Source organism: Falco naumanni, chromosome 12 (genome assembly GCF_017639655.2).
Source record: "Falco naumanni isolate bFalNau1 chromosome 12, bFalNau1.pat, whole genome shotgun sequence".
NCBI classification, from domain to species: Eukaryota; Metazoa; Chordata; class Aves; order Falconiformes; family Falconidae; genus Falco; species Falco naumanni.
Genome location: NC_054065.1, coordinates 13,300,309 through 13,326,383, shown reverse-complemented (window position 1 = coordinate 13,326,383; position 26,075 = coordinate 13,300,309). Strand labels below are relative to the sequence as shown.

Here is a 26,075-nt window from a genome sequence, read left to right as displayed (position 1 = left end):
TCCCCAGTGCACCCACTCCCTTGGGTTCTTTGCACAGCAGGAGGTGAGTGGGAGCACAGGGGCTTCCCCACTTGCAGAGCCTTTCCAGTGCTCGAGGCCAAGGCTGGGGGATCTCAGCATGGTGCTGCATTCCCATGCTGTCCTGTTGAGCGTCTGGCTTCAGGGCTGAAGAAAGAGGGTAGGAGGTGCTGGAAGACCAGGTTGTGGATCTCTGCTTCTGCTGTTGTGCCTGACATGTTGCTGCCTTACTGTGCTGCAGTTTTCTCTTTTGTAAAGAGGAAAGAAAGATTCTGCCCCATCTCCTGGCTTGGAAGGGTGTTAAAAAACTTAGGGTGTGGGTCTCCCCTAGGTTTTAGATTCCCCCTGGCTGGAAGCAGAAGAGACTGCAGGGTTATCTCCACATCCCTTCTGTTATTCAGTTCACCACCCTTCCCCTGCCCCCTTGCAAAGCCAGAGGAGCAGGTGCGACACATTAGGGAACCAGCAGCCAAAGGTGCTGTGGGAATGGAGACACTGGGGACACCTGACCCCACCGAAGCCAGGGAAATTCCCCACTTGCTGCCTGGGAGCAGCTGCTGTTGTTTGGGGCAAATCCTGGATGGCGCAATCGCCCAAGATGCTCTGGAGTGAGCTGCTGTCTTCCTCTTCCCTTCTTGGAGGGATAGCAAAGGAATGCTGTCGGGAAGGCAGCGTGGGCAGCCCTGGGCTGGATTGCTCCATTTTTTTTTTCAGTCTTTGCCTCTCACCTTCTGGCAGGGCCTCAGCCCTGCTGCAAACGAGCCACATCGTTCTGCTCACGGGCGTTTGGCCAACACCTGCCCGTAGCGTGTGCCCGGCAGGGCTGTCCCATGCCACCTTCACAGATGTGGGGCACTGCTGGGTGGCCCAAGAGCAGGAGCAACGGGTGCTGCCAGAGGGGCATGGCGGGGCCAGGGCTGCAGCGGGGTGGGAAGGCGAGGGAAAAGGGAGCAGCAAGTGATCTGCATTGTTTAATTTTTAAATAAAATAATTTTTAAAAAAAAAAAAAAAAAAGATGCATTGTAAAATGTTACTGGGTAGCCCCCTGGTGGCTGCAGCCGGCTCTGCAGCCTTGCCAGGGCCGGGAGGGGGCGCGAGGCTGCCGGGCCGGGGAGCCGGGGGCGGCCGAGGCTTCATCCTGCCCCGCAGCCCCCGGGCAGTGCCCGCCGCGGGGGAGGCCGGGGGCGGGTTCCGCGCCGCAGCCGGGCTTTTCCCTTGCGTCAGGCTCGGCCGGAGCTGAGCAGCAATCGCGGCGTTGGCCTGTCGGGGCCGCGGCAGTGGGGCGGCGTGGGCAGGCTCTCCGGCCTGGAAACCTCTTCTGGTTCTCGGCCCGTCCCCGGCGCCCCCGCGATCCGCTGACTTCCCCTGCCTGATCCAGTGTTTCCCACTGCGGTGCGCGGAGGAAGCGGTACCGGCTCCCGTCCGACGCCGCTGGCAGGGCCGGCAGCCCCACTCCAGCCGCCGCGCAGGCGGGCGCGGGAGCCGCGGCCCCTCCGGAGCGGCAGGGGGCGCTGTGGGGCGCCGCTGCGCGCCCGCCGGGCGGGGGTTCCGCCGCCGGGAGCGGAGCTGAGGGGAGCCGGCCGGGACCGGGGCCGGGGCCGGGCCGCAGGTGAGCCGTGAGGCCGGGGTGGGCGCGGAGGGTGGGTGGTGAGGCCGGGGTGGGCGCGGGGGGCCGGGCCCGGCCGCGGGCGGCAGCCGTCCCGCTCCGTTGGGGTGGGCGAGGGCCGCCGCCGCGTTGCCGGCCTCGTTATCGTGGACGTGGCCGCCAGGCGGAGACCGGCCCCGGAGCTCCGCTCGCCCTCACTCGGCCGCGCGCTGACTCTCCCCGTGCCTGGGCCCCGTCCGGAGCCTCAGGGCAGAAAGGCCCTGGCGCGGGAAGGGGGCTTCCCGCACGCCTCTTCCCGGCCCGGGGACCCCCCGGGGCCCGCCGGGCCCTGACCCGGCCGGGGGTGCCCCTGCGGCGGGCCGGCGGGGAGCCCGGCGCCCGGCTGCCGCTGCTGGCAGCCCCTGGGCAGAGGCGGCCGCTTGTCCCTGCGACCGGGCTTTGCAGGGGCAAGCGGAGCAGGGGCAGGGAGGCGCAGGATCCCGGGCTGTTAGGGGGAGGCATGGGCTTCCAGGCTCCTGGCTTGCGTTTGGCCTCAGCCCATCGAGGTGCTAGAGATGCGCTCGAGAGGAGCAGGGCTGTGGGCAGGGGGGTTTTTTCAGGCCTGTGGCCCAGGACCCAAATTTTGCATCACAGGCAGAGGGCTGCGGCCCAGCTCTGCTCTAAAGCGGTGCATTTGAAAGCGGCCTCTCCTGTGCCAAGGGGAACAGTAGCCGAGTCTGTTGTCTCAGCTCCCTGGCTGTTCCACAGGCCCCAGACTAAGGCTCCTTTCATGTCTCAGCCTGTCGCCTGCTTGCCAGGCGTGGCCCCCCCCCTATTTCTACCTGTAACACTGGCATCCCTGTTCCTTCCCAGCCTCAGCGGGGAGGGCAGGGCCTGCTGCACTGAGTCAGCTCTCGGGGCCTGGGAGCTGCTAGCGCAGGCATAGAGAGAGCCATTGTCCCTCCGTAGCCTCTTCGTGGTTGCTGTGGGAGAGCAGAGCTGGTCCTCCTCCCGTGGCAGCAGAGGGGACCAGCAGGGTAACAGCAGGCGCAGTCATGCTGAACGGAGCCGGCTGGCTTTCGGTCTCTGTCAAGTTGAAGGGAGACGTGGCCTGTGAGTGTAGCAACCGACCCTGCCAAAAAATATCCCAACTTCTGCAAAAGTGGACGGTATTTCTGCGCCATCTTCCCAGCAGGAGGGCTGCTGCAATCAGCCACGGTTACTTAATACGGGCGAACCCAGGAGGATATGGGCAGCTTCAGCCCCAGGTGCCTGGACCAAGCCCTTTTCTTGCATCCCGCAGCACCCATACATGCGATGATGCCCCTGAAGCAGGAATGACAGTGTTGGAGGTGTCAAACTGTCTTCTATGGGGAGAGCAGGGGGGAATAGGAAGCAGGCACAGAAACCCATCCGCAGCTGTTTGCATCTCTCCCTGGGCTGGGAATTTCTGGGTTCTTTAAGTCACAGAAGGGAGATTTCAGGGTGAAACACAGCTTCAGCTTAGGTCAGGATGTTGGACTCTGGGGGACTGGCTGCAACAACTGCAGATATGAAAAGCCCCTGAGGCCTTTCCCAAGGGGACAAGAGGGTGGGGAAAGCTTGTTCATGAAACGGAAGGGGACTTCCTTGCCTTTAAAGCTCTGAGTTTGTAAGTCTCTGAGTTTCATGTGAGGGCTACCAGAGGTCACAGCTATTATTATATTGGGGCCAGGTACACCCCTAAAAAGGGCCTAAATTCCTTTGACCTTCTTGTTTTTTGGGGAGGGGGTATTAATACCTCGGGGCATGTTTATATAGCCAGCCCCACAGCACCCTCACCTGGCTCCCAAGGCAATTGGGAGGCTTTTGCTATTTGGGAAATGAGCAGGGATGGAGCATGGACCAAGAAAACCACCCAACCTCATGCAGGAAGCCACAGCTTGCTGTGTGAGGGGAGCGTGCAGGTGGCCTTGGGTATAGGAAGTTCTTGCCCGCTTGCTCATCCTGTTGTGTACCTGTACTCTTGTTCTTTGCGTGGCCCCTGAACATCACAGGTTTGCCTTTGTGAGGGAGGGGATGGTGGAGGGAATAACTCTTCCAGGGATTATTAAAATTGTTTTAAAGATGACTAGGCCACCACTTAGGGCTATAGCTGAAGAACATCAACTATACCTTGTCAGATAGTCCTAGTAAAATCCCAACCAGCCAGCTGGTAGGAAAGTTCCTTCCTAACCTTGCTCTCTGGCTGTGTATTGCCAAGCGGCTGAGCCCTGGTAATTTCCTGTGAGCTGTGAGGAACGCCTGGGCATGCTCCCTTCCAGAGCTGCATGGGGAGGTGGGGAGCTGGCAGCCTGAGCACTCCCTGGCTCTCCTCCACTCACCTGGTGCAGCCAGAGGGGGAAGCTCTGAACTGTTTGCTCTCAGAGGAAGGCCTTTCTGGCCACAGGCGTGAAATATGAGCTGCTAGGTAGAAGTCACTTTTTCCATTCGGTGACCTTTTCCACTCGGGAACTGTGCTAAAGTTTAACTTAAAAAGGTGAGATGTGAGGTGCTGCTTGCATTTGGAGTGAGGGCATTGTCAAAACCAGGTGGTTACAACAGTGTTCAACTGGGAACACAAGTTTCTAAGTCCACGTGTACCTAAGCCAGAACAAACACCCTTAACAGAAGCAAACATAAATGTCTGGCATGTGCTTTTCCAACTCCAGAGGGTTTTCCATGCTCCACATACTGCCACCACCACTGTTGTCACTGGGGTAGGATCTGGGTGCTGCCTGCTGCTGGGGAGCAGGCCAGGCAGCAGGTGGTGCAGGCATGTGGAACAGAGGTAGCTGTGTACCAGTAGCCCACCACCAGCCTCTTCTCTCTCTGCAGATTTTGCCCTCCCCTCGTGCATGCTTCTCCCCCTACGATGGCTACGGGTGAAGAGATACCCCCTGCCCTGCAGGACTCGTGGGGGGACTTCTGGCTCTTCCGTTTCTTTGTTAATGCTGCTGGCTATGCAAGTATTGTGGTGCCGGGATTCCTCCTCATCCAGTACTTCAAGAGAAGGAATTACCTGGAGACAGGTAAGGGCAGGAAGGCCTTCCACATCAGACCTCCCTCTGAGCTCTCCACACCCCCTCAGTCAACCCTGTTCAGCACTGGCAGGTTGTTTCCCCAGCCTGCTCTGTCAGACCAGGCTTGAGCCATTGGCAGAGCTGTATCCTAGAGCTGTGTAGGTGCTACCTTGAAACAAATTTTTCCAAGGCCCCTGCATGAGTAGATGTGGAGGCTAGCAGGGAAGACGGCTTCAGCTCTCAAGCTTGTGGTGCCCAGGCTGTGGTTAATTCTGTCTCTGTGTTCTCTTACCCCATACAGGCAGAGGCATTTGCTTCCCTGTCATCAAATCATGTGTGTTCGGCTCTGAGGTGAAGTCTGTACACCAGGAAGACGGCTCCCTACCACCTCGAGCAGAGCCCACAGAGTCCTCTACAGCCCGACAGGTCTTCAAGCTGCTCTTTTGTGCTGCTGGTTTACAGGTAGGGGCCCTGTGCCTGTGTGTGTGGCTTTCCCACTCTAGGAGGAGGAGGCGGGCAGTCGGTTTGTGGCCATCACTTCTTTGAAGGTCAAGGATGCAGTGCTGTCCTTCATCAGGGCAGGGTTAGAGGCTGGCACACAGCTTCTCAACCAGGATAGTCCACCAGAGCTGCTGTGTCACCTTTAAGGGTTCTGAAGGTCCATTTAGCTGGTCGTCTGGGTTGAGACCTCCTGTCCATCTGATCGCAGTCCTCTGCAGCCACGGAGGGGGAAAACTCTGTTATTCAGCAGATTGTTAGGGCTGCTCTTGTTCTGACCCTCATGTCAGAGCAGCAGATAGTTTGAACCCTCTTATATCCCACACTTTCCTCTGTGTTACCTTCTGGGGCTGATGCGTCCTGCCTTGATGGATTGGATTTGAATACTGGAGAGAAATACTGAATTCAGCTACAGATAAACAGTAATTTTTATTCTTTGTTTCCCCAAGTCTCAGCTACAACCTGAGCATCATTAGGAGGGGCAGCTTTTTGGGGTCTGACATTAAAAATAGAAATGTGGGCATTATGATACAAAAACACACACATCCCACAGCCAGCAGAAGACACCAACTCTCTGGCTTGCTATCCCAGCCCATTCAGGCTTGCTGCGGGTCACCAACAAGTCCTTCCACCTCTCTGTGCCTCAGTTTCTCAGGAGGGAATGTGTGGTGAGAGGATGTCTGTGTTAATTCTGTAATTCTGTGAGGGATTTGGTACTGTTGCACCAGAAGTAGTTGCAGTGACAGCCAGAACAGTGATCATTCCTGGAAGACAATTGAATCTGATGGGTTTGAAACTAGAATTGATTTGGATGGAAGAACTGGGCCCAGGGAGCTGGAAGTGAAAACCAATGCAGAGGCCACTGGGAAAACTGCCAGGACCTGCCGCAGCGAGCTGGCACCAAAACTGCAGCTGTGCATTGGTAACGTTCCCCAATTCTGTCAGTCTGGTTCAACAGGCAACTTAATGCGTAACTGCCTGCTACACCAGGATGTTTGCTTTGCGGGCTACTCTCCCCTTGAAGAGCCTGTAAACTGAGCCTGGTTTGCGTGATCCTGGTTGTAACCACATGGGACAGTGTGTTCCCTCAGATGGGTGGAGTGGGGGGGGGCCCCATCTCCCAGTCTCCCAGTGTCTCAGGGAAGCATTGCTGTGCAGAGGATGACGCAGCGCTGGGGCAAGCAAGGATCTCCTGGGGTCTGTTCTTCCCGTGGTCGCTTGCAGTGGCCATTGTGGGTCCTGACTTTCCTGTGCTCCTCCCGCTTCACAGGCCTCCTACCTCACATGGGGCGTCCTCCAGGAGCGTGTGATGACAAGAACATACGGTGCCACCGAAACAGACCCTGGTGAGAAGTTCAAGGACTCCCAGTTCTTGGTGTTCATGAACCGCATCCTGGCCTTCACAGTGGCTGGTCTGTACTGCGCCCTGACCAAGCAGCCGCGCCACGGGGCTCCTATGTACAAATACTCCTTTGCCTCCCTCTCCAACATCCTCAGCAGCTGGTGCCAGTATGAGGCACTCAAATACATCAGCTTCCCCACCCAAGTGCTAGCCAAGGCCTCTAAAGTGATCCCAGTGATGATGATGGGCAAACTGGTGTCACGCAAAAGTTATGAGTACTGGGAATACCTAACTGCTGCCCTCATCTCCGTGGGGGTCAGCATGTTCCTGCTCTCCAGTGCTCCCAACAGGCACGCATCTACTGTCACCACGTTCTCAGGCATAGTCCTCCTGGCTGGCTACATAATCTTTGACAGCTTCACCTCCAACTGGCAGGATGCCCTCTTCACCTATAAGATGTCTCCTGTGCAGATGATGTTTGGCGTCAATGTCTTCTCTTGCCTTTTCACGGTGGGCTCGCTCTTGGAGCAGGGTGCCTTGCTGGAGTCGGTACGCTTCATGGCCCGCCACTCAGAGTTCACGGCCCATGCCGTGCTGCTCTCCGTGTGCTCTGCCTGTGGCCAACTCTTCATCTTCTACACCATCAACCAGTTCGGGGCAGCCGTCTTCACCATCATCATGACACTCCGCCAGGCCTTCGCCATCCTCCTTTCCTGCCTCATCTACGGGCACACTGTCACTGTCGTGGGTGGGCTGGGCGTAGCTGTTGTCTTCATGGCCCTCTTCCTCCGCGTCTATGCCCGCAGCCGCATGAAGAAGCGCAGTAAGAAGCTCCCACCAGGCGAGACCCCCGTACAAAAGGTCTAAGGAGCTGGGACCATGGCATTTAAGCTGTGCCTGCTGTCCTGCCTCCACGTGGGGGGTACTTGCTTGATTTCTCAGAACCCGCTGAAGAGCAGGGTGGGGTATGGGTAAGCTGGACCAGTGACTCACCTGCTTTTCCTGGGGAAGGGGCTGGAACAAGCCCATGGAATGCTCTGGGCTGCCACAGCTCCAAACCTTTCCATTTGCCTTAATAGGTCAAAGACTTCCAGCCAAGGCATGGGCCTGGGGGCAAACCAGCATGGGTCTGCTGGTACTCCTGCCCCACCTCTGCCCCATGGCTTCTCTCCAAAGTCACTGATGAACAGGGGAGCTCTTTTCCCTGGCACTGTCTTGCCTCTGTCACTACTACAGAGCTCAGGAGGAGGAAGGTGCAAGCAAAACACTAGCTTTCTTTTTGAAACACCTCCATGTGAGGCAAGTCCCAAGCTGAGCCTGTCCCAAGAGGGGGGGAGCTCTCAGCACCCCTCCTAGGAGGTGCTCCAGGTAAGACAGGCACAGCTAAGGGAAGGACTCCCAGCTCATCCTACCCCAGACCTGGTATCTGCTCCAGGAGGGCACTCTGCAGTGAAAGCATCCCTGTTTGGTTTTATCAGTTCATTGCCCCTACTCTGAGACACTTTGTTCCCTTTGGCCCAGGCTGATTTTTATGCAGACTGAGACTAGCTGTTACAGCTCCCAGTGCTTGCTGAGTTGTCCTAGCTTTTCGGTTACATCTGCTGCTGTTACAGGCCAAAGGCTGCACTGCCCAAAAGCCAGCATCACCTTGGGGTGTTTCAGTGCCATTTCATCAGGTTTCTGGACTTTGCAGTTGCCATTCAGAGAAGCACAAATAGCCCCTCTTCTTCCTGCTAACTGGAGGCTTTGGCCCCGGCTTTCCTGGGGTCTGGCCAGAGCCCTGCTGTGTCTGAAGGGTCAAGAGGAGAGATGGGGCAGAGCCCGCTTGCGGTGCCTTTTCCTGCTCCACAGGCAGCAGGGGATGGAGCAAGTGGGCATCTGCTCTCCAGGCAGTAGGGGATAGAGCAGTGAAATCTGCTTTTCCCTGGGAGCCTGGGTTTTACTGGCTAACCCTTTTCTCAACACAACCTGACTGAGAAGCCAGGAGGTTTTGGTACTTTTAAAAGGCAACTTTTTTCTCTTTTTATTTTATTAAATTAAAAATATGCTGCACATATTGCCCTGGAGGTAAATGTTCTTTTAATATTTTTTTCCATGTACCTGGAAGGAGGGGAGAAACTTCCTAACCCTTCATCTGTCCCTAGTCTCTCTGGGACAGCAAAACTGTTTTTCCTTTCCACACAGGTGCCTCTGCCTTTGCCCAGGTAGGTATCGGGCAGGGTTGGACCCAAAGCTACAAGGCCTGATGCGAGATCCTTGCACACACGACTGGGGAGCACTGCCAGATTTGGACTACTGCTTGTGCTGGTGGGCAGGTAGAAGAGCTGTTAGCCCGATTCTGGTTTGGTTCCTGCATTCCCTGCATCATGCAGCTTGGGCAGCCCCAGCAGGTACAGCTGCAGCCTGTGTACTAGAGATGGTGCAGAGGCTTCCTGAACACCTGCCTGTCAGGGGCACCAGTGCTGCAGCAAGGCTTTGGAGGAGCCCATCCTTTATGGGGTGCATGTGTACCACCACAAGTTCCACAGGCCCCACATTGGAGCCAGGGAGGCTTGACTGGGGTGGTTACATTCTACTGGTACATATGGGAGGCCTGGTAAAAAACCTTGACTGTAGGCTTATGATTGAGATGTGGTCAGAGATAGGCCCATGGCCTAACAGAGCTAGAGAAAAGGGAGACTGGTGAGGGCTGCAAAAGAGACAGAGGAGGAGACTAGGGACAAGAGCTGCTTATCACAGTGCAGTTAGCTGAGCCAGCAGGGGTAACAGCTGGTGCTGAGCACAGGCCAGGCTTCAGAGGTGTTAGCTCTCCAGCAGTTTTACCTATGCTCCTTTTCCTAGCTCTGCACTCTTGAAAGTGCCTGTGCAGTCTCATGGCCTTTCATCCCATCCTGCCTCTATAAATTCCCCAGTATCTGCCCCTAGCACCTGCTGACAGGCTGATATTGGAATAGATTTTTTTTCCCCCCTCTTTGGTCAGAAAGAAAATAGGTTGACTACAAGGCTGGGAATGGGATACCTTTTCTAATAGATTTAAAGAAAAAATAATGGGAAAAAACCTAACCCCAAAACATTAAGTTAAAAAGTAGTGACTACCAATTTGGCAAAGCATTCCTACAGAGAGAAAAATCTTAACATTTAAACATGTTTGTCCTGTCCCAGGGAAAGAAAAGCACCCTGAAGGCATTTGCTAGCTCAGCTGCAGCACTGCTGTAGCAGCCTGCACCCAAACAGCTGCCACAGCAGCAGCACAATGCCCCACAGTGCCTTGGTGTGCAGCCAGGGACTCCAGCAGGTTCTGCCTCCTCCCCCCCCCCCCCGTTGAAGATGGATGCTGACTAAAGCCCACTCTTATTTTGTGCCCATCACTGCTGGCAAGACGTACCTTTATTTTCTCTGACAAAGCCCAGGGAGCCATTGTGGCTAAGGCTGACAAACCTTGCTTGTGGGGCATGAGCTTAGCGAGGGGCACATTAATCAGAGGTGATGCCCCAGGCTTCATCACCTAGGAGGTGGCCAGATACTGCCAACCCCCCCAGGGCTGCAGAAGCCCAAAAGGGGCAGGCTGGAGATGGGAGGGAAGAAGGAGTCTAGAGCATGGAACCTTTTGGCCTAAGAGCAGCCCCCTGGCTCTGCCCTGCAGTGGAACAGGCAGACAGCTCCTGCGCCCAGAGACACGCAGCTCAGACCAGCCAGCAGCAGTGCAGGCTCAGGTCCTGGCACAGCTGGAAAGGTCTGTCTCTGGGCTGTGGGGTATGCAGTGCCCTGGGGGTGAACTACTGCACACTGGAGATGATCCCGCTTGCACAGCAGGTCACCTGTTTTTCCTACCCACTTTGCGGTACCTGGGCAGGGAAAGGGTAAAGAGCACCTTAAACAGAGCTCTGAAAAAACAGTTAGGGTAGGGGAGAGACAAGAGTCACAGGCTGAGACCCTTTCATCTGTATGGTAGGCATGAAACACAAGGGATCCCACCACGTAAACCACATTTCTTTGACACTTTTAATTCCAGTAGAACAAAACAATAGAAAAATGATCCAACAAAAAAATAACCAAACATCCTGCCCTGGGTGTTCAGGTAGGCAGCAGCTCAGAGAAAGGGCTCTTCCACCCCAGTGGAACAAGGGCAGTGTTTGATGCCTACTGGGAAAGCGGGAGACCTCATGGCGGGGGAGAGGGGGGAAGCCTGATGCCTCACCTCCACTCCCCATCAAGTGTTCCTACAGAAGCAGAAAGACACAGAACAGACAGGCCTCAGGCTGCCTGTATCACTCACTACTGACAAAGAGGCATTCATGCCCTCCTGCACCCTGCCAAAAACAACCTCAAAAGAACAGACACCACCAAGGGGTCAGTAGCAACTGGTGGGAGCAGACCCCCTTTCTAAGCAGACACGATACAGGGCAGAGGCCTGGCAGGTGAGGAAAGAGGCTTCCTCCTACTTCAGTCTACCTCTTCCATGTGGGATACATCATCTCTCTCCAGTGGGGGAATTTCATCAGAAACTGCTGCACTGGGGTCCTCTGCAGTCACCTCATCTTCATCAATGCCTAGGAGAGGGAGGAAAGGAAGAGATGAGGCCTCCAAGAAACACCTGATCCCAGTGGTACAGCCTCTCCCAAAGGCTCCTGCCCACAGCCTAAGGCACAGGGCTATTAGCATCCAGTAGTCAGGCCAAGCCACAGCACCTCCCGATTTACATTTTTAGCTAAATAGCCGATTTTGAGAAAAAAGCTGGATGCAAGCACAAGCTGTTTCACCAGATGGGCCACATCACCCATAAGATACTTTTGACATTCACTCTGAAGAAATAAAGCACCTCAGCTTGTCATGGGAGCAGCCGGTGGTGGCTTCTGGCCTTATGAAGGACAGGACAGTCCACTCAAGAGCCCTGAGCCCTCCCGAAGTACCTTTTGGCTCCAGGTTTCCACCTGCCCATAGCCACTTCATGTACACAGCCAGCCCTGCACATCACACCAGCATGGCTCACTTACTGGCCTCTACTCTGCCCCAAGACAGTTACAAAGGAGCCTGACCAGCTAACCTGCTTCCAGGAGCTGCTCCAGGACTGAGCAGTTGCATGGACACCTACCAAGCCCCAGTTTGATCATCCTGTAGATACGGTTGGAGTGGGTCTGGGGATCTTCCAGGGAGAAACCAGAGGACAAGAGAGCAGTCTCGAAGAGTAACACCACCAGATCTTTGACAGCTTTGTCATTCTTGTCAGCATCAGCCTTCTGGCGGAGGGTTTCCACAATTGGGTGGTCAGGGTTGATCTCCAGGTGCTTCTTGGCCATCATATAGCCCATGGTAGAGCTGTCCCGCAGTGCCTGAGCCTTCATGATGCGCTCCATGTTGGCTGTCCAACCATAGGTGCTTGTGACAATGCAGCAGGGAGATGAGACCAACCGGTTTGAGACAGTTACCTGCCAATGTAGCCAAGAGTCAGCTGAGCAAGGTCCCCACACACCCTGGACTGGGCCCAGCCACAGCTCATATGATAGCCCAAGGTCTTTGCCCCAGATTCACCTGGGGACACCCCAAAGCAAGCAGAGATCCTCTCCAAGCAGCTCCAGGACCACTGCACAGACTAGTTTGGACAGCTCAGCCAGCACCTTCAGCACCCACTGCATGTTTCCCACACTTACCCTCTCCCATCAATGCATGTAATTGGGTCAGTGCCCCTCATCTGCAGCCTGGCTGCTTAGAACAAGATGGTGCATGCTGGGACCTCCAGTCTCCTTTAGCGGCTCCTCTGCAGGAGATGAGAGGCATGCATTGAGCTGGGGCCCTTGCTGGCATCACGGAGGATGCAGCCCTCCTCCCTCCAGCCCAGGGCTGAGCTCCCTGCCCATCTCACCTTCTCCACCTTCTTGTCCAGGATCTCCTTCATCAGTTTGCAGAGGGTCTCGAACTTGGCCTTGCTCTCTTCCATCTTCTTTTTCTCCTCCTCATCCTCAGGCAGCTCCAGACCCTCTTTGGTGACCGATACCAGGATCTTGCCATCAAACTCCTTGAGCTGCTGCACGCAGTACTCATCAATAGGCTCCGTCATGTACACCACCTCAAAGCCACGCTTCCGCACACGTTCCACAAAGGCTGAGTTGGCAACCTGCTCCTTACTCTCCCCTGTGTTTGTAGGGGGTAGAAATGAGATGTCACCAAGATGTTAGAGTTGGTTACAGCAGGACAAACAGCACCAGTCACTCAGAACCCCTAGCATAAACTGGCTGCAGCCGGGGCTCCAGGCCCAGTGGTCTTTCCCCAGCCCCCAGGGGCGAGTTGCGATTCAGCAGGGAGGGCCTGCTGAAGGCAGCACAACCGACCCAGAAAAATTTGCTTCAGGTTAGGGCTGGTAGGTAGGTAACCTGCCTCCGCCTTAATAGGGCACAGAGGAGCTCTGGCTCACCTGTGATGTAGTAGATGCTCTTCTGCGTCTCCTTCATACGGGACACGTACTCTGAAAGCGAAGTCACCTCATCGCCTGACTGGGATGTGTGGTAACGCAGCAGCTCTGAAAGGCGCTTTCGGTTGGTTGAGTCCTCATGGATGCCCAGCTGGGGGCAGAAGAGATGCATGAAGCCTCCAGGATGGGACTTCCATGTACTCCTCCACCCCTGAGGCACAAATATCACTGCCCACCCTCGATCATTTGAGTGCTGGGCCTAAGGCAGCCAGAGGGGCCGGCTGCCCACAAAGGCCCTCTGGGGTACTCGCAAGACCACCTCAATCTTAACACCCATGCAGAAAAGACATGGCACAGTGTGCCCAGCTCACCTTCAGATTCTTAGAAAAGGCCTCATAAAACTTTTTGTAGCTCTCTTTGTCCTCTGCCAGCTCAGAGAAAAGCTCCAAGCATTTCTTCACAATGTTTTTGCGGATCACCTTTAGGATCTTGCTCTGCTGGAGCATCTCGCGAGATATGTTTAGAGGCAGGTCCTCTGAGTCCACAACACCCCGGATGAAGTCTGAGTAGGAGAAATGAAAACAGGAGTCAGGTTAAGAGCTCTGAGCTTCATCACACGAGGAAAAGTGCCAAGACCCACACCAGCTAGTGCCTCATCCAGACACTTTGTACTGGGAGTGGTATCACAGGCTGTGGGGGTCCCAGCTCTGCACTGGGAGGCCGAGGCAGGGGACTCTTACTTAGGTACTCGGGGATGAGCTCGTCACAGCTGTCCATGATGAATACACGCCTCACATACAGCTTAATGTTATTTTTCTTCTTCTTGTTCTCAAAGAGGTCAAAAGGGGCACGGCGTGGGATGAAGAGCAGGGCCCTGAACTCCAGCTGCCCTTCCACAGAAAAGTGCTGCAGAGCCAGGAAGGAAAAACAGCTGCTGGGGTGGCTTCCCTCCTACCCATTTCCCCAGGACCTGCTGTGGGCAGGCTGGACTGTCATTCCTCAGCCCTGGGGCTAGCAGGGGGGCACAGCAGGGTGGCACAGCAGGGTCTCTAGCATCCAAGCAGCCTGCATTTCCCCCTCCTCAGCCCCACTGCCCCCTACATGCCAGGGGTCTCCAGCATCCGGCAGGCCCGAACAGAGGAGTCATGCTTCTCTGAAGCCCAGCATCCTCCCAGGTCCTGCTTTTAGGCTGGCACTGCCCATGCCTCCACCCACATGGGAGTCACAGTGCAGGCTGAGGCACCACCAAGCGGCCCGGGAGCCCTCAATGCCCCTGAGGTACAACCATGTGGTGGCTCTAGGTACAGCCTGGTAAGGGACCCTCTGCCTCTCCTGGGAAGCCAGAGTGGCCCAGCACCCACCTTGACAGCCAGGTGGTCCTCCCAGTCATTTGTGAGGCTTTTGTAGAACTCTCCATACTCCTCCTGGGTGATGTCATCAGGGTTGCGGGTCCAAATAGGCTTGGTCTTGTTCAGCTCCTCCTGGTCAATATATTTCTCCTTTATTTTCTTGGTCTTTTTCTTGCCCACGTCTCCTCCCTCCTCCTCATCAGAGCCCACATCCTCAATTTTGGGTTTCTCCTCATGTTTAGATGCTGACTCTTCCTCTTCCTTCTCATCTTTCTCCTCCTCTGCCTCATCATCACTGATCTCTTTCTCACGCTCCTTCTCCAGCTGTGGAGAAAGGGACAAACAAGTACGGTTTAGCCCCAAGCAACTATGACCAGGAATCCTTTTGCTGCAGATGAGAAACGACGGTCCTCAAAAGCCCACCAAACACAACACGTGGAACCAGGGCTTCTCCTGAAACCAGCCCTCAGAGTCCCTCCATAGCTCATGCAACCAAAAGCTGTGTCTGAGGAGACAGGGGCAGGAAACCCTCCTCCCTCCACAGGTAATTTAGATGACCTCCAGCTGCACAGATCAAAGCCAAAAGCATGGCAGGGTACCCATCACCTTCACCTCCAGTAAGACCCCAGCCTCAAAACACCTCTGGCCATAGAAGATAGGAACACCACTGCTCAATAGCCAGCAGCCAGGAACTATGGATGGGAACGGAAGAGACTGTACTCTGTTCCTCTGGGCTCCTGTTCCCAACACCACCCACCCCTGCCTCCAGCTTTCCAGTAGATCCCCACAGTCCCTCCCTTAACGCACATAGAGCGTGATGGGGTAGCCAATGAACTGGGAGTGCTTCTTCACCACTTCTTTGACACGCCGTTCCTCCAAGTACTCTGTCTGGTCCTCTTTCAAATACAGGATCACTTTGGTGCCCCGTCCAATAGGCTCACCTACAGTATGGTGAAAGAAACAGTGTTTCAGGGCATAGTGTTAAAAGGGCAGAGAGCAAGTGAGACCAGCTCCTCAAGGCTAAACACTACTTAACACCTAACAATAACAGGCATGACTGACAATACATCACAGATCTAGGGAGCACCAGGAAAAAAGGGGTGCTTCTAGCAAACAAATACACTTGGGGTTTTGTACAATACATACCATGGTCAGTTCGGACAGTGAAGGAGCCCCCAGCTGATGACTCCCAAGCATACTGCTCATCATCATTGTGTTTGGTAATGACAATCACCTTTTCGGCCACTAGATAAGCAGAATAGAAACCCACACCAAACTGCCCGATCATGGAGATGTCTGCACCAGCCTATGAAAGCAGAGAAAGACTGATAGATCACTGAAGAGACAGAAGATGTCTGCAACTGATCCACAGCAGCAAAGAACTGGGTCAACATGTAAAGAAAAAGAGGCATGTGCCAACAAGCAGCCAGCCCTACCCTCAGCTCCTCCCTGCTGCTGGAAAAGGGGGGAAGCGCACTTGGGTAGGGCAACAGCTCCCACAGCACAGAAGACAGCAGGGCTGGGTTACAACCCAGTGACAGCCTAAGGCCCAGGCCGTAGGGACCCCATGCAGCCAAAGGTAACCCACCTGCAGGGCTTCCATGAAGGCTTTGGTACCGGATTTGGCAATAGTGCCCAGGTTGTTGATGAGGTCTGCTTTTGTCATCCCAATGCCAGTGTCCACCAGGGTGAGCGTGCGGTCCCGAGGGTTGGGGACTATGTCAATCTTGAGGTCCTTACCGCTGTCTAGCTTTGAGGGATCTGTCAGGCTCTCGTAGCGGATCTTATCCAGCGCCTAGGGAAAAAGGTGATGCTTGCCACAGCCTCCCTCCCCCAGCACATGCCTTGCTGGCTGCCTAGGCACCGGCCTCTCCCTGGGCACCCCCAGCAGGTCATCACCCTCCCCCAGAGCCCCCCAGCAGAAGAGGGAGACCGCCCACAAAGGGGCGAGGAAGGCCCAGGCTCACGTCAGAGGCGTTGGAGATGAGCTCCCGCAGAAAGATCTCCTTGTTGGAGTAGAACGTGTTGATGATGAGCGACATGAGCTGGGCGATCTCCGCCTGGAAGGCGAAGGTCTCTGCATCCTCCTCCTCATGCTGCACGGCCTCAGGCATCTGCAAGGCAAGCGGCGGCTGTCAGCGCCAGGAGCACCGGGACGCAGCGGCCCGCCCGGCGCACCGCCCTCACCTTCTCCGGCAGCAGCGACCAGCGAACGGGGGACGCCTCCCGCCGGCGGCCTTTTATAGGCTCGGGGGGTGTGTGTGCGCACTGCCCACCGTCTCCTTCCGCCTTAAAACGGCCCTGCTTCCTGCCGCACCATCCCGGCCTCCACCGCCCCCGTGAGCCGCCTCCCTACCGCCCTGCCCAGCCCGTCGGCCCTGCCCACAGCCTCTACGGGTTGGCCGCGCTGCCGTTCCGGGCCCCAGGCGCCGCGGCAGGGCGCCCTACGAGGCCCCGCAGCGTTACCGCTTAGCGGCGGCGGCCGCGGAGGAGGCGGGCGCGTAGCGCTCAGCTCCGCGCAGGTGCCGGCCCGCACCTCCGCGGGGGACTATTTCCCGCGACGGGTGGCGGAGGAGCACCGTGGCGGGTGGGGAGCGGTGCCGAGGTTTCTTCCTTCCAGAGGTTTCTGCGGGGTTACGGGCGGTGCCTCGGCTGCTGCCGGCAGCACGCTCCGGGCCTGGGCGGGGGGCTGCGCGGCCCCGGGGGCGCCGCTGTCTCGGCTCCGTCCCGCGGCTTCCCCGGGGCCCAGAGCCGTGTGGCTTTGCCGGCCTGAGGCTGGGCGCGGCCAGGGCCCTGAGCGTGAGCAGGGGCCGAGATGGGGAGGCGGGCTGTAGGGGTCGTGTCAGGGCCTGAGGGCAAAGCAGGCCCGTTTCCCCCCGGGGAGCCGGCGTTACGCTGTGTCTCTGCAGTCTGAGGGCACTAAGGTGATGCCTCACCCTCCCCGTGGGGGCAGAGGCCGGGCTGGCCAAGGAAGCTGGGGGTAGGGTGGGGAGACCCGGGCCCCACAGCTTTTGGCTGGGGGTGCCGAGGGGGTGATGGAGAGTGATGTGGGGTGGGGGCCTGCTGGCAGGGCGGTATAGTCCGTCCCCCCCCCCCCCCCCCCCAGGAGCAGGAGGTGGCATTCCGGCTGTTCCCAGGCTTAAGGAAAGCTCCCAGGTGCATGTGCTGCAGGTTGCTGCACCCCCAAATGTGCATCCTCTCCTTATCAGAGGTGCTGGTGGTCCCTTGGCGTACCCCAAGGGCAGCACCCCCCTCCCATGCTGCCAGGTCCCTGTAGTGGAGAACCACTGGCCCTACCTCTGCCAGGGGTGCCCTGGCCACTTCAGTGCCTGATGGGCTACAGGGGACCCGGGGAACGATGGTGCCTGCTCCCTTCAGCCCTTCTCCCTCCCCAGCGGTGATGGAGACAAACACATACCCAAAGGGGCTTTTTGGTCTTTTTATAGAAAATGGCAATTGTATAGACACATTTACACAGTCAGGGGATGGGAAAGCCAAGGGAGAGGTCAGGCCTCCCCCCGCAGCACAGGTGGGCAGGGAAGGCAGCCTGGATGGGGAGGGCCTTGCCACCTCTCCTCTTGCAGCCCACAGTGGGACCTCCTGTTAAACAGCTGGGAGGCAGAAAGAAAAGAAAGGCAGAATCCCAAAATTAAAAAAAGGGAACAAAGGCGAGGAGAAGGTGTGGTGTGGAGACCCCCTCCTCCCTCAGCCTAGCCACAGTGTTGGCTCTTTATGTGGGTGGGACATGGATGTCTACGTTCCTGGGATACTGCTGGGAGCCTAGCCTGGGATATATACTGGGGATGTAAGCCTAGCAGAGAGTGGGGATGGTGAGGCTGGCTGGGGCCCTCCTCCCCATCTGCAAGTCTCAACAGCAGGGGAAGTGGTGTGGGATGTTTCCAGGCCCCCCTGGAAGAAGAGGAGAGGACAGCAAGTCCCTAGGTGCCTTGGGGACAAGGGCAATAGAGGGAATAACACTGGATACCAGCCTTCAACTCTTGTCAGAGAGGAGGCGGCTGAGAATGGCTTTTGGCCTTGAGCTGGGGAAATTATGCAGCGTGGGAGGCAGCTGGACCTCTGTGATATCCCAGGGGTCTTACACACACACACAGCACGGGGAAGGAGAAGGCACGTAGGCCTGAAGGCATCACACAGCCGAGCATGGCAGGAGCCAGGCCAACCCCACAGGAGTGGAACCGTCCCTGGGTGTAACATCTGCCGTGGCAGTACGATTTGGCAGGGGCAGGCGTGAGGTGTTATCTCCCCACGGCACCAAGGTATCCAGGGCCTTGGAGGAGGATGCGGAGCCGTCTCTCGGTGTCCGTGCACCCTCCAGGTACCTCTGCTAGATGAGAATTCGGAACAGAAAGGAGACCGCAGCTCCTAGGGCCAAGCCCAGTGACAGAAAAAAGGCCATGATGGCTCCAGCTGTCTCCGCTTCATGAGCAAGCACTTTCCTAGGGGAGAAACAGGTGTCAGACCCATACTCGGGGATGTGTGCCCCAAGCCCTGCTGTGAGTTGAACAGAGAAATAGGAGGCCACAGAGGAGCCAGCAGCTGTTGGAGCAGCAAGAGCAAATCCACCTTGGCTCCAAGACTCTGCCTCCACCTTATGGGCTCATACAGACAGAGAAAGTGCATCAGGCAGGCTGCCCTGAAGCTGCCAGCACCAGGGATGCCCCACCTTGACTCCTGCCCCCATGCACTGCAGCCCGTCTGGCTGAGCCCTGGCTGGGCTCTTCATGCTGCCTGTGTTCTTGTGCTGGGCAAGGGTGCTCACCCTGCTTTGGTGCTGTGCCACGCTTTGCTCCCCTCCAGATCCCTGCTGTGCCCAGCCACTTCCCCAGAGTGGCAGGTGGGGGAAATGGGAGAGCCCAGACAATGGCTTCCTCATCTTTAGGATATGAAGGCACAAGGCTGGGAGATGGGACACCGGGGTTTTCTTCCCTGAGGTGGTGTGGCAATTCCCCTCTGCATCTGCATCCCCTTCTCCAGATCCCAGAGCTGGGCAAAGCCAGACTCCAGAAGTCACACTGGGGCTGGCAACTGGGGGTGTAACCAACCCTTCCCCTGTTCCCAGCTTTTACTCACTTCGGCCCAAAGCACATGCAAAGGCTGGCCAGGTAGCCGTTGGAGATGGAGAAGAAGATCATGAAAATGATGTACCAGGCGTCATGAGAGAAGATGACAGGCAGGTATTCACGGGGTTGCACGTTGCACAGCATGAAAAGAGGGATAAAGATGACACGGAGGGCCACCATCACTGGCAGGAGGCGGCTGTCCTTCCCAGGCTGGGAGAAAAACATAGGTCACTGAGCAGCTGAGAAATGGACATTCCCCATCCCACGGCATGCTGGCAGGGGCTATACAGAGGCTGTCCCTCCTGTCAGGGCTGTGGAGAAGCCACAGAGATGGCAAAGTTGCCGAGACTTCCTCTACTGCAACAAGTCTCAGCATCACCACCTGCTGTGGTAAGGAGGTCGTACCAGGACTGAAAGTCCTATTCCAGCTGACTTGGAGAGCAGCAGCGCTAGAGCCAAAATACTGAGGTGGGCTTGTGAGCGACTGCTAAGCCCTTGCTGGAAAGAACACACAGGCAGGCAGGAGAGCCTTGTGCATATTCACACAATCTGCTCCTGCAGCAAACCACCGTGTAGGACAAGGGTGGCTGAGGTAAATCCCCTCGGGCACCTCAGGGCCTGCAAACGGGGTTTTAACCAGTTCTTCAGCCTCCTACGCTATTCCCCAGCCAAGCAGAGCGAGATCCAGCGATCTGAGAAAGGGATTACGCTGGAGTTGTTTCAGACAGTGCTGGGAAAAGCACAGACTGAGTTACGGTCTCCTCAGATCCTAAACAGAGTCCCTGGACATGTGACACTGGGATGAAGAAGGCGGCGGCATCCCCCTGTGGCTGGGACCAAGGCAACCCCTGGTACGAGACATGCCTGGCTCTGTCTGGGGGCCCCTCGGTGAGGTGCCAGGGTCGCAGATGGCAGGGCTCGCTGGTCTCGGTCAGGAGAGACCCACAGCTGCCTTGGGAGCCGCTGGGCTGGTGTAGCCTTGGGATGCCTCATGAGCACGGGGGGAAGCTGAGGTTAGGCCAGCTGCTATGTCTGTGGGCAAACTGGCAGGGGCAGCCTCTCCTGCCTGAGAAGAAAACAAGCGAGCGGGGCCCCAACCAGGGAAATGAGGACCAAACCGCAGGCAGTCAGACTTTCCACACAGCCCTGTTTTGGAAACGTCTCCTGCTGGGTCATCCCACCATGGAGGCTGTAGCCTGGACACCAGGCAACACGGCTCATGGCCAAGGCTGAGGGCAGCCAGCTGTGGTGGCCAGGGGAGAAGCGGCTCCAGGCCGTGGGGAAGCCAGGCACGGACAGAACCCATGGTGCTGAGAAGCTTCTCTAAACAAACAGCCTGAACAATACAGGGGGAAACAGCACTTGGGGGTGGGTGAAGGGGCAGGAAGAGTCGCAGCCAGGACAGCCCCCTTCCTCACCCACCACCATCGCTCCCATCACTCAGCTCCAGCAGCTTTAAGCGAGGCAGGGGAGATGAGAGCAAAGGGACATGGCAGGGGACAGACAGCTCTGTGACCCACATGGCATGGCTCTGTCCTGCTCCCAGGATAAGGCTCTTTAAAGCAGCTGTGTCCTGTGCCGAGGCCAGAGGTTTTATTTTGGGCTGCCCTGTCTTTCACCCTCTTTCCCTGCCGCCGTCCTGTCTCGCTGTTTGCATAGCTGGAGTGAAGGTTTGTTTACAAAGAGGCTGAAATGGAGGAGGCAGCTTCATCCAAGCCATGCTGAAAGAGGGAGGAGGACAACACAACACTGTGGTTCTCGGCTCTGATCCGTAAATCTCTGCTTAGGACTTAAAGCCAAGGCAGAGGCCAGCTCTGCACCTCCTTCCTGCTCCAAGCCATGGATGGCAGCCCCAGTGAGAGTTGGGGCCAAGGGGCCTGGGGATGGAGACTGCCAGGGCGTTTGCTCCCTGCCCCATGCTTACCCATGTGAAGAGGGCAGTGAGACTCCGTCCTGTCCAGTCAAAGACATTAAAGAGCAGGAAGCAGGAGACGGGGATGAAGTAGAGACCTGAAAAAGGGGCAGAAGGTCACTGATGAGCCCAGGGTGCCCCAGGCTCTCCTGCCAGTTGCATGGAAACTGTCTTTCAAGTCTAGGTTCTCCTGGTTTTCCACTAAGGGCTGGAATGGTCTCCCAGCCGGGCTGGTGTCCACATCCAAACCATCAGGCACAGTGGTTTCCTCTTCCCCTCAGGCATACTGAATCGAGTTTGCATGGCAAAGTTTCGGTAGCAGGGGAGCTACAGGGGTGGCTTCTGTGAGAAGATGCCAGAAGTTTCCCCCATGCCCAATGGAGGCAATGTAAGCCAGCTCCAAGACGGACCCACCACTGGCCAAGGCCGAGCTAATCAATGACAGCAGTAGCGCCTCTGGGATAGCATATTAAGAAGAAGAAAACAAATATCTGCACCAGCAGAAGAGAGGAGTGAGACTACGGGAGGGAAACAACTCTGCAGACACCAAGGTCACCGCAGAAGTGGGGGGAGGAGGTGCTCCAGGCACTGGAGCAGATTCCCCTGCAGCCCATGGTGAAGTTCATGGTGAGGCAGGCTGCCCCTCTCAGCCCACGGAGGTTAATGCTGGAGCAGATCCCCACCTGTAGCCCTTGCAGGACCCCACGCCAGAGCAGGTGGGTGCCTGAAGGAGGCTGTGACCCGTGGGAAGCCTGCGCTGGAGCAGCTCCTAGCAGGACCTGTGGCCCCGTGGAGAGTAGCCCAGGCTGGAGCAGGTTTGCTGGCAGGACTTGTGACCCCACCGGGGACCTAGGCTGGAGCAGTCTGTTCCTGAAAGACTGCACCCCATGGGAGGGACCCATGCAGGAGCAGTTCATGAAGAACTGCAGCCTGTGGAAAGGACTCAAGAGCTCATGTTGACGAGGTGCATGGAGGACTGTTTCCCGTGGGAGGGACCCCACGCTGGAGCAGGGGAAGAGTGTGAGGAGTCCTCCCCCTGACTACCCCTGAGGAGGAATGGCAGAAACATGTGAAGAACTGACCACAACCCCCATTCCCCATCCCCCTGCACCGCTGTGGGGGAGAAGGTAGAGAAATCAGGAATAAAGTGAAGCCTGGGAGGAAAGGAGAGGTGGGGGGAAGGTATTATAAGATGTAGTTTTTATTTCTCATTATCCTACTCTCATTGACTAGTAATAAATTAAATTTATTTTCCCGAAGTCAAGTCTGTGGTGCCCATGAAAGTAACAGCTGTGTGATCTGCCTGTCCTTATCTTGACTCACAGGCCTTTCGTTGTATTTTCTCCCCCACGTCCAGCTGAGGAGGGGAGTGATAGAGCAGCTTCGGTGGGCACCTGGCATCCACCTGGCATCAACCCACCACACATGCCTACTACTTCAAGCCTCACTTTCTTTTCTCTTATTTCACCTTGTTCCCAGTTTCGTCCTACCACACCCCATCCCTGGCCACACTTACCCCATCTGTTTCCCTTTCCGAGGACAGTGGACACCTTAGCTGTGATGGAGGGAAAGACACCGATGGTGACAGTGAAGACGAAGCAGACAGACACAGCCATGACCCAGAGCTAGGCAGACGAAAGAAAGAGGCTGGTACCAAACACAGGGCAAGAGACCAGTGCAGGGCTGGTCTCCTCTCCCCATGCTCTCCTACCCCTGTGCCCATCCCCTGGTATGAGGGGCAGCGCGGGGGTTGCTGGCAACTCACAGACCTTCTTAAAAATAGCAATGACCGAGGGCTTCTCATCAGGGTTGTGGATAGGGATGATCTTTGAGTTACTCTGCTCCATCCCATTGGGCTCATCTGCAGGGAGAGACACAAGTAGGGCACAGCAGACCCCAGAAAGCTGAGATGTAATATAGTCCTTCTGTCTCATTCTTCCTCTCAGCTCTTCCTCTTTTTCTTTCCTCTTCCTCCTCTCCGCTCCTCACCTTTCTTAATTAGGTCTCTTTTGGTCTCCAGCTCTGCATTGTACACGCGGTACTCTGTCTTGTCCTTCATGGAGTAGTATCGGAAGAAATCCTGCAGAGATACAGCCATGGAAAACTCATTAACATGTGAGGAAAGAAGGCTGCCAGGGGCTGTGTGGTAATAGGCGATATGGGCAATATGGGCAAATGCAGTACAGGCAAAGTATTCCTTCTACTTACGTCTGATACTGATGCTTTCCTGCTCACCCAGGGGCCCATTTCCACAGTACCCCAAGGATACTGGGGTATCTGAGGTGCGAAGTACCCCAGAGAGCTCCCTCAGGAGAGCCTGCCCTGACCCAGAAGGTAGAGGCTGAGCCAAAGCTGGGGTACCAGTGGGCCACAGCCCTTGTGCTGTGGTGTGCAAAGGTCCCATGTTCCCACACCCCTCCCCACCAGGACAACAGGGTCTCACCATGCGAGGCAGAAGGATGTAGGAGAAGATGGCCAGCACGATCACCACACAGGCTGTGGTGAAGTAACCAATGAAGCCCTCAGGTTGCTCGGCGCCAACTGGGAGGATAAGGAAGGGAGAAGACAAGGGGAAAAAGGAAGATGACAAGGGCTGAAAGGAGCAAGGCCCTGCTGTCATCTCCCCCCAGCCCTCCAGCATAACCCCAGCAGACCCTGTTAGCAGTGGTGCCCTTGGGAAGGGCCCGTCACCCACAGGGCAGGGATTACTCACTGGCAATACTGAAGATCATTGCCAAAGCGGCAAAGGTGCCTGCCAAGCCCTGCCCACTCATGATGGGAGCTGTGTAGCTGGCAGGCAGGAGCCCTGCCAGCCCAAAGAGGCTGCTCTGGAGGATGGCGCCGAAGGCTGTGAAGGGGAAAGGTGAGCAGAAATGAGAAACCAAAGGCAAGGATGAACTCGCACCTCTGCAGGGAGCCAAGGCCCCTGCCCTGTGAGGCAAGGTAGGTCCCCCCTCCTCCTGGGCTTTTTTGCAGTGAGGTTCATGCTTTTCTCCCAGAGAGACCAGCCCTAGCCATTGGGCTGTGCCCCCTTCCGTCCCCCCACTACCTCACTCACAGTTGATGAAGACGATGCTGATCATGGTAAAGATGAAGAAGGGAAGAGGATCCATGGTGACCTTCACCATGATTGCAGTGACTAAAAACACCAGCCCAATGGCCACCAGGCTGCCTAAGATGCGGATCTGCTGGGGAATCCTGCAAGAGAGGATCTCGGTGAGGAAAACCCACTCCCCAGAAGCCTGCGAGGCTGGGGCCAAGCTCTCCCATGGGGAGAATCCAAGTGAAACCCCAGCACGGCAGACCAGTGTTTTGCCTTTGACTTGACTGAATGGGCTGCAGCTTGACTCAGTGCTGGGGCAGGAGGATGGGCCAGGGCTGGGTGGCAGGGGCAAGGATGGGGCAAGGCTTACCGCTGGTGGATGAAGGAGTTGAGGCAGGTGAAGATGAGGAGGGGCACCATGGCGCAGAGAGTCATGAAGTTGTCAAACATGGACCTCAGATAGGAGGGGGACGAGGCAGCCGCACCAGTCTGGTTCTGGGACTGGCTCGTACCCTCTGGGTCTGCAAGACGGCTGATGAAATACTGCGAGAGAAGGAGCTTGGTGGGGCCAAGGTGCTGCGAAGCCTCCCCCTAGCACACTCAAGCCCCCCTCTAGCCCCATGCCCAGCCCTCCTGTCGCCTCAGTGCCACTTGTCCCACCCAGGTCACCCATGCTTCTGTCTCCTGTGTGCAGAAGTGGGGAGGCTCTATGCTGTTCTGCCACACCTACACCATGGTCCCTAGATGTGACAGGGGACAATTAGTGTCACGGACAGCAGCAGGAGGGAAGCCCTCACCTCCCTGGCAGTCATGAAGAAATTCCATGGCAGCAGTGTTCCCAGGCCAAGGATGAAGAAGATCAGCCAGACAGCCTTGTACCTGTGGAGGAAACTGGTTTGGAGCAGGACACTGGGCAGGGCAGGGGACAGGCATTGCTTCTGACTGTCCCAATCCCTAAGCGGGAGGAACCAGGAGAAGGAGGGAGGACAGAATTTATTGCCCTGCCCCTGGCCTGGGCTGCTGGAGGAGATGTGGCACCAGAGGGGCCATGGGAGGCCCTCCCCAGGAGGGTACAAAGGTGCGGGGAGGCTGGCTGCTCCTCAGCAGGTGGCACCCAGATGCACAGTGGCCATTGCCAGAGCTGGGAGGGAGTCATGCTCCCCAGGCGCGTCCCAGTGCTGGGGACTGTTTACAGCCTGTTTGCTATGGAAAAACTGATAGAGCATCTTGAGGAAGGGACAGCTTGGTAGCTCAGTGAGCATACAGGAGAGGGGGTCCCCCAGATGCTGGGTCCCCCCGTGCTCCCTCACTTCCTGGTATTCTCGATGTGCCCCCACACTTACACCAGAGCCTGGCTTTACCTATCTTGGGGCCCGTCTCTTGCTGTCATCTTGTGTGGCAGGAGTCAGCACAGGTCAGCGCCCAGTCTCGTGGCTGCTCTCCGTCTGGAAAGCAAACAGAGGATTTTATGGGGGAGTGAGGGGCACAGGCCCAGCAGGAGCAGCACGGATTTTAACCCCAGGCCATGCCACCAAGTAAATGCTCCACATTACCAGGGGCCAAACAGAGACAGCAAACTGTGAGAGCAGTGTGCAGCAGCTTTGGAAGCCTGCAGCTCAGAGCCCTTCAGTGGAGGGACTGACACACTGCTTTATTCTGCTGGCTGGGGGGCACGAAGCCTTCCCTCTGAAAGGAAAACTGCTTTCCTGAGATGCCCAGGCTGCTTGGCACTGGCTGCCCAGCTGCTCTGCCACAGGCTCTTAAGGGATTTGTGAGCCCGTAGCTCTCTGCCCCCAATCC

The 26,075-nt window shown here is 56.7% G+C and overlaps 3 protein-coding genes across 13 annotated transcripts in view; 1 reads left to right on the top strand and 2 right to left on the bottom strand.

Annotated features, from left to right (window-relative positions):
* SLC35B2 (solute carrier family 35 member B2) lies at positions 1–8,536 on the top strand. Its single transcript, XM_040612227.1, has 5 exons — positions 1–626; positions 1,397–1,627; positions 4,460–4,653; positions 4,946–5,106; positions 6,413–8,536. The coding sequence occupies exons 1-5, from the start codon at positions 235–237 to the stop codon at positions 7,349–7,351; spliced, it is 1,917 nt and encodes a 638-aa protein (XP_040468161.1). The 5' UTR covers positions 1–234; the 3' UTR covers positions 7,352–8,536.
* A 1,932-nt stretch (positions 8,537–10,468) lies between these two features.
* On the bottom strand, positions 10,469–16,568 carry HSP90AB1 (heat shock protein 90 alpha family class B member 1). 2 transcript variants are annotated; one of them, XM_040612330.1, is made up of 12 exons: positions 16,427–16,568; positions 16,207–16,353; positions 15,828–16,034; positions 15,386–15,545; positions 15,047–15,180; positions 14,252–14,563; positions 13,631–13,796; positions 13,262–13,452; positions 12,894–13,041; positions 12,345–12,613; positions 11,577–11,910; positions 10,469–11,034 (listed from the first exon to the last, which is right to left on the bottom strand). In XM_040612330.1, exons 2-12 carry the CDS (start codon positions 16,351–16,353, stop codon positions 10,928–10,930), a joined length of 2,175 nt encoding a protein of 724 aa, XP_040468264.1. In that variant the 5' UTR covers positions 16,427–16,568; the 3' UTR covers positions 10,469–10,927. The 2 variants fall into 2 exon arrangements, 1 of the variants encoding a protein (XP_040468264.1); XR_005830494.1 differs by lacking the exons at positions 10,469–11,034; positions 16,427–16,568 and adding an exon at positions 12,133–12,239 and having other exon boundaries at positions 11,794–11,910; positions 16,207–16,420.
* A 1,096-nt stretch (positions 16,569–17,664) lies between these two features.
* Positions 17,665–26,075, bottom strand: part of SLC29A1 (solute carrier family 29 member 1 (Augustine blood group)) — a 33,757-nt gene continuing 25,346 nt past the window's right edge. For all 10 annotated transcript variants that reach the window (XM_040612338.1, XM_040612339.1, XM_040612335.1 and 7 more), the window contains 12 exons: positions 25,637–25,720; positions 25,073–25,154; positions 24,646–24,818; positions 24,291–24,430; positions 23,946–24,080; positions 23,676–23,773; positions 23,222–23,312; positions 23,002–23,093; positions 22,749–22,857; positions 21,245–21,330; positions 19,331–19,530; positions 17,665–18,696 (listed from right to left, as the gene is read on the bottom strand). In XM_040612338.1, coding sequence (XP_040468272.1) covers positions 18,585–18,696; positions 19,331–19,530; positions 21,245–21,330; positions 22,749–22,857; positions 23,002–23,093; positions 23,222–23,312; positions 23,676–23,773; positions 23,946–24,080; positions 24,291–24,430; positions 24,646–24,818; positions 25,073–25,154; positions 25,637–25,665 — 1,347 coding nt within the window. In that variant the 5' untranslated portion in view covers positions 25,666–25,720 and the 3' untranslated portion in view covers positions 17,665–18,584. The remainder of the gene's footprint in view (positions 18,697–19,330; positions 19,531–21,244; positions 21,331–22,748; positions 22,858–23,001; positions 23,094–23,221; positions 23,313–23,675; positions 23,774–23,945; positions 24,081–24,290; positions 24,431–24,645; positions 24,819–25,072; positions 25,155–25,636; positions 25,721–26,075) is intronic.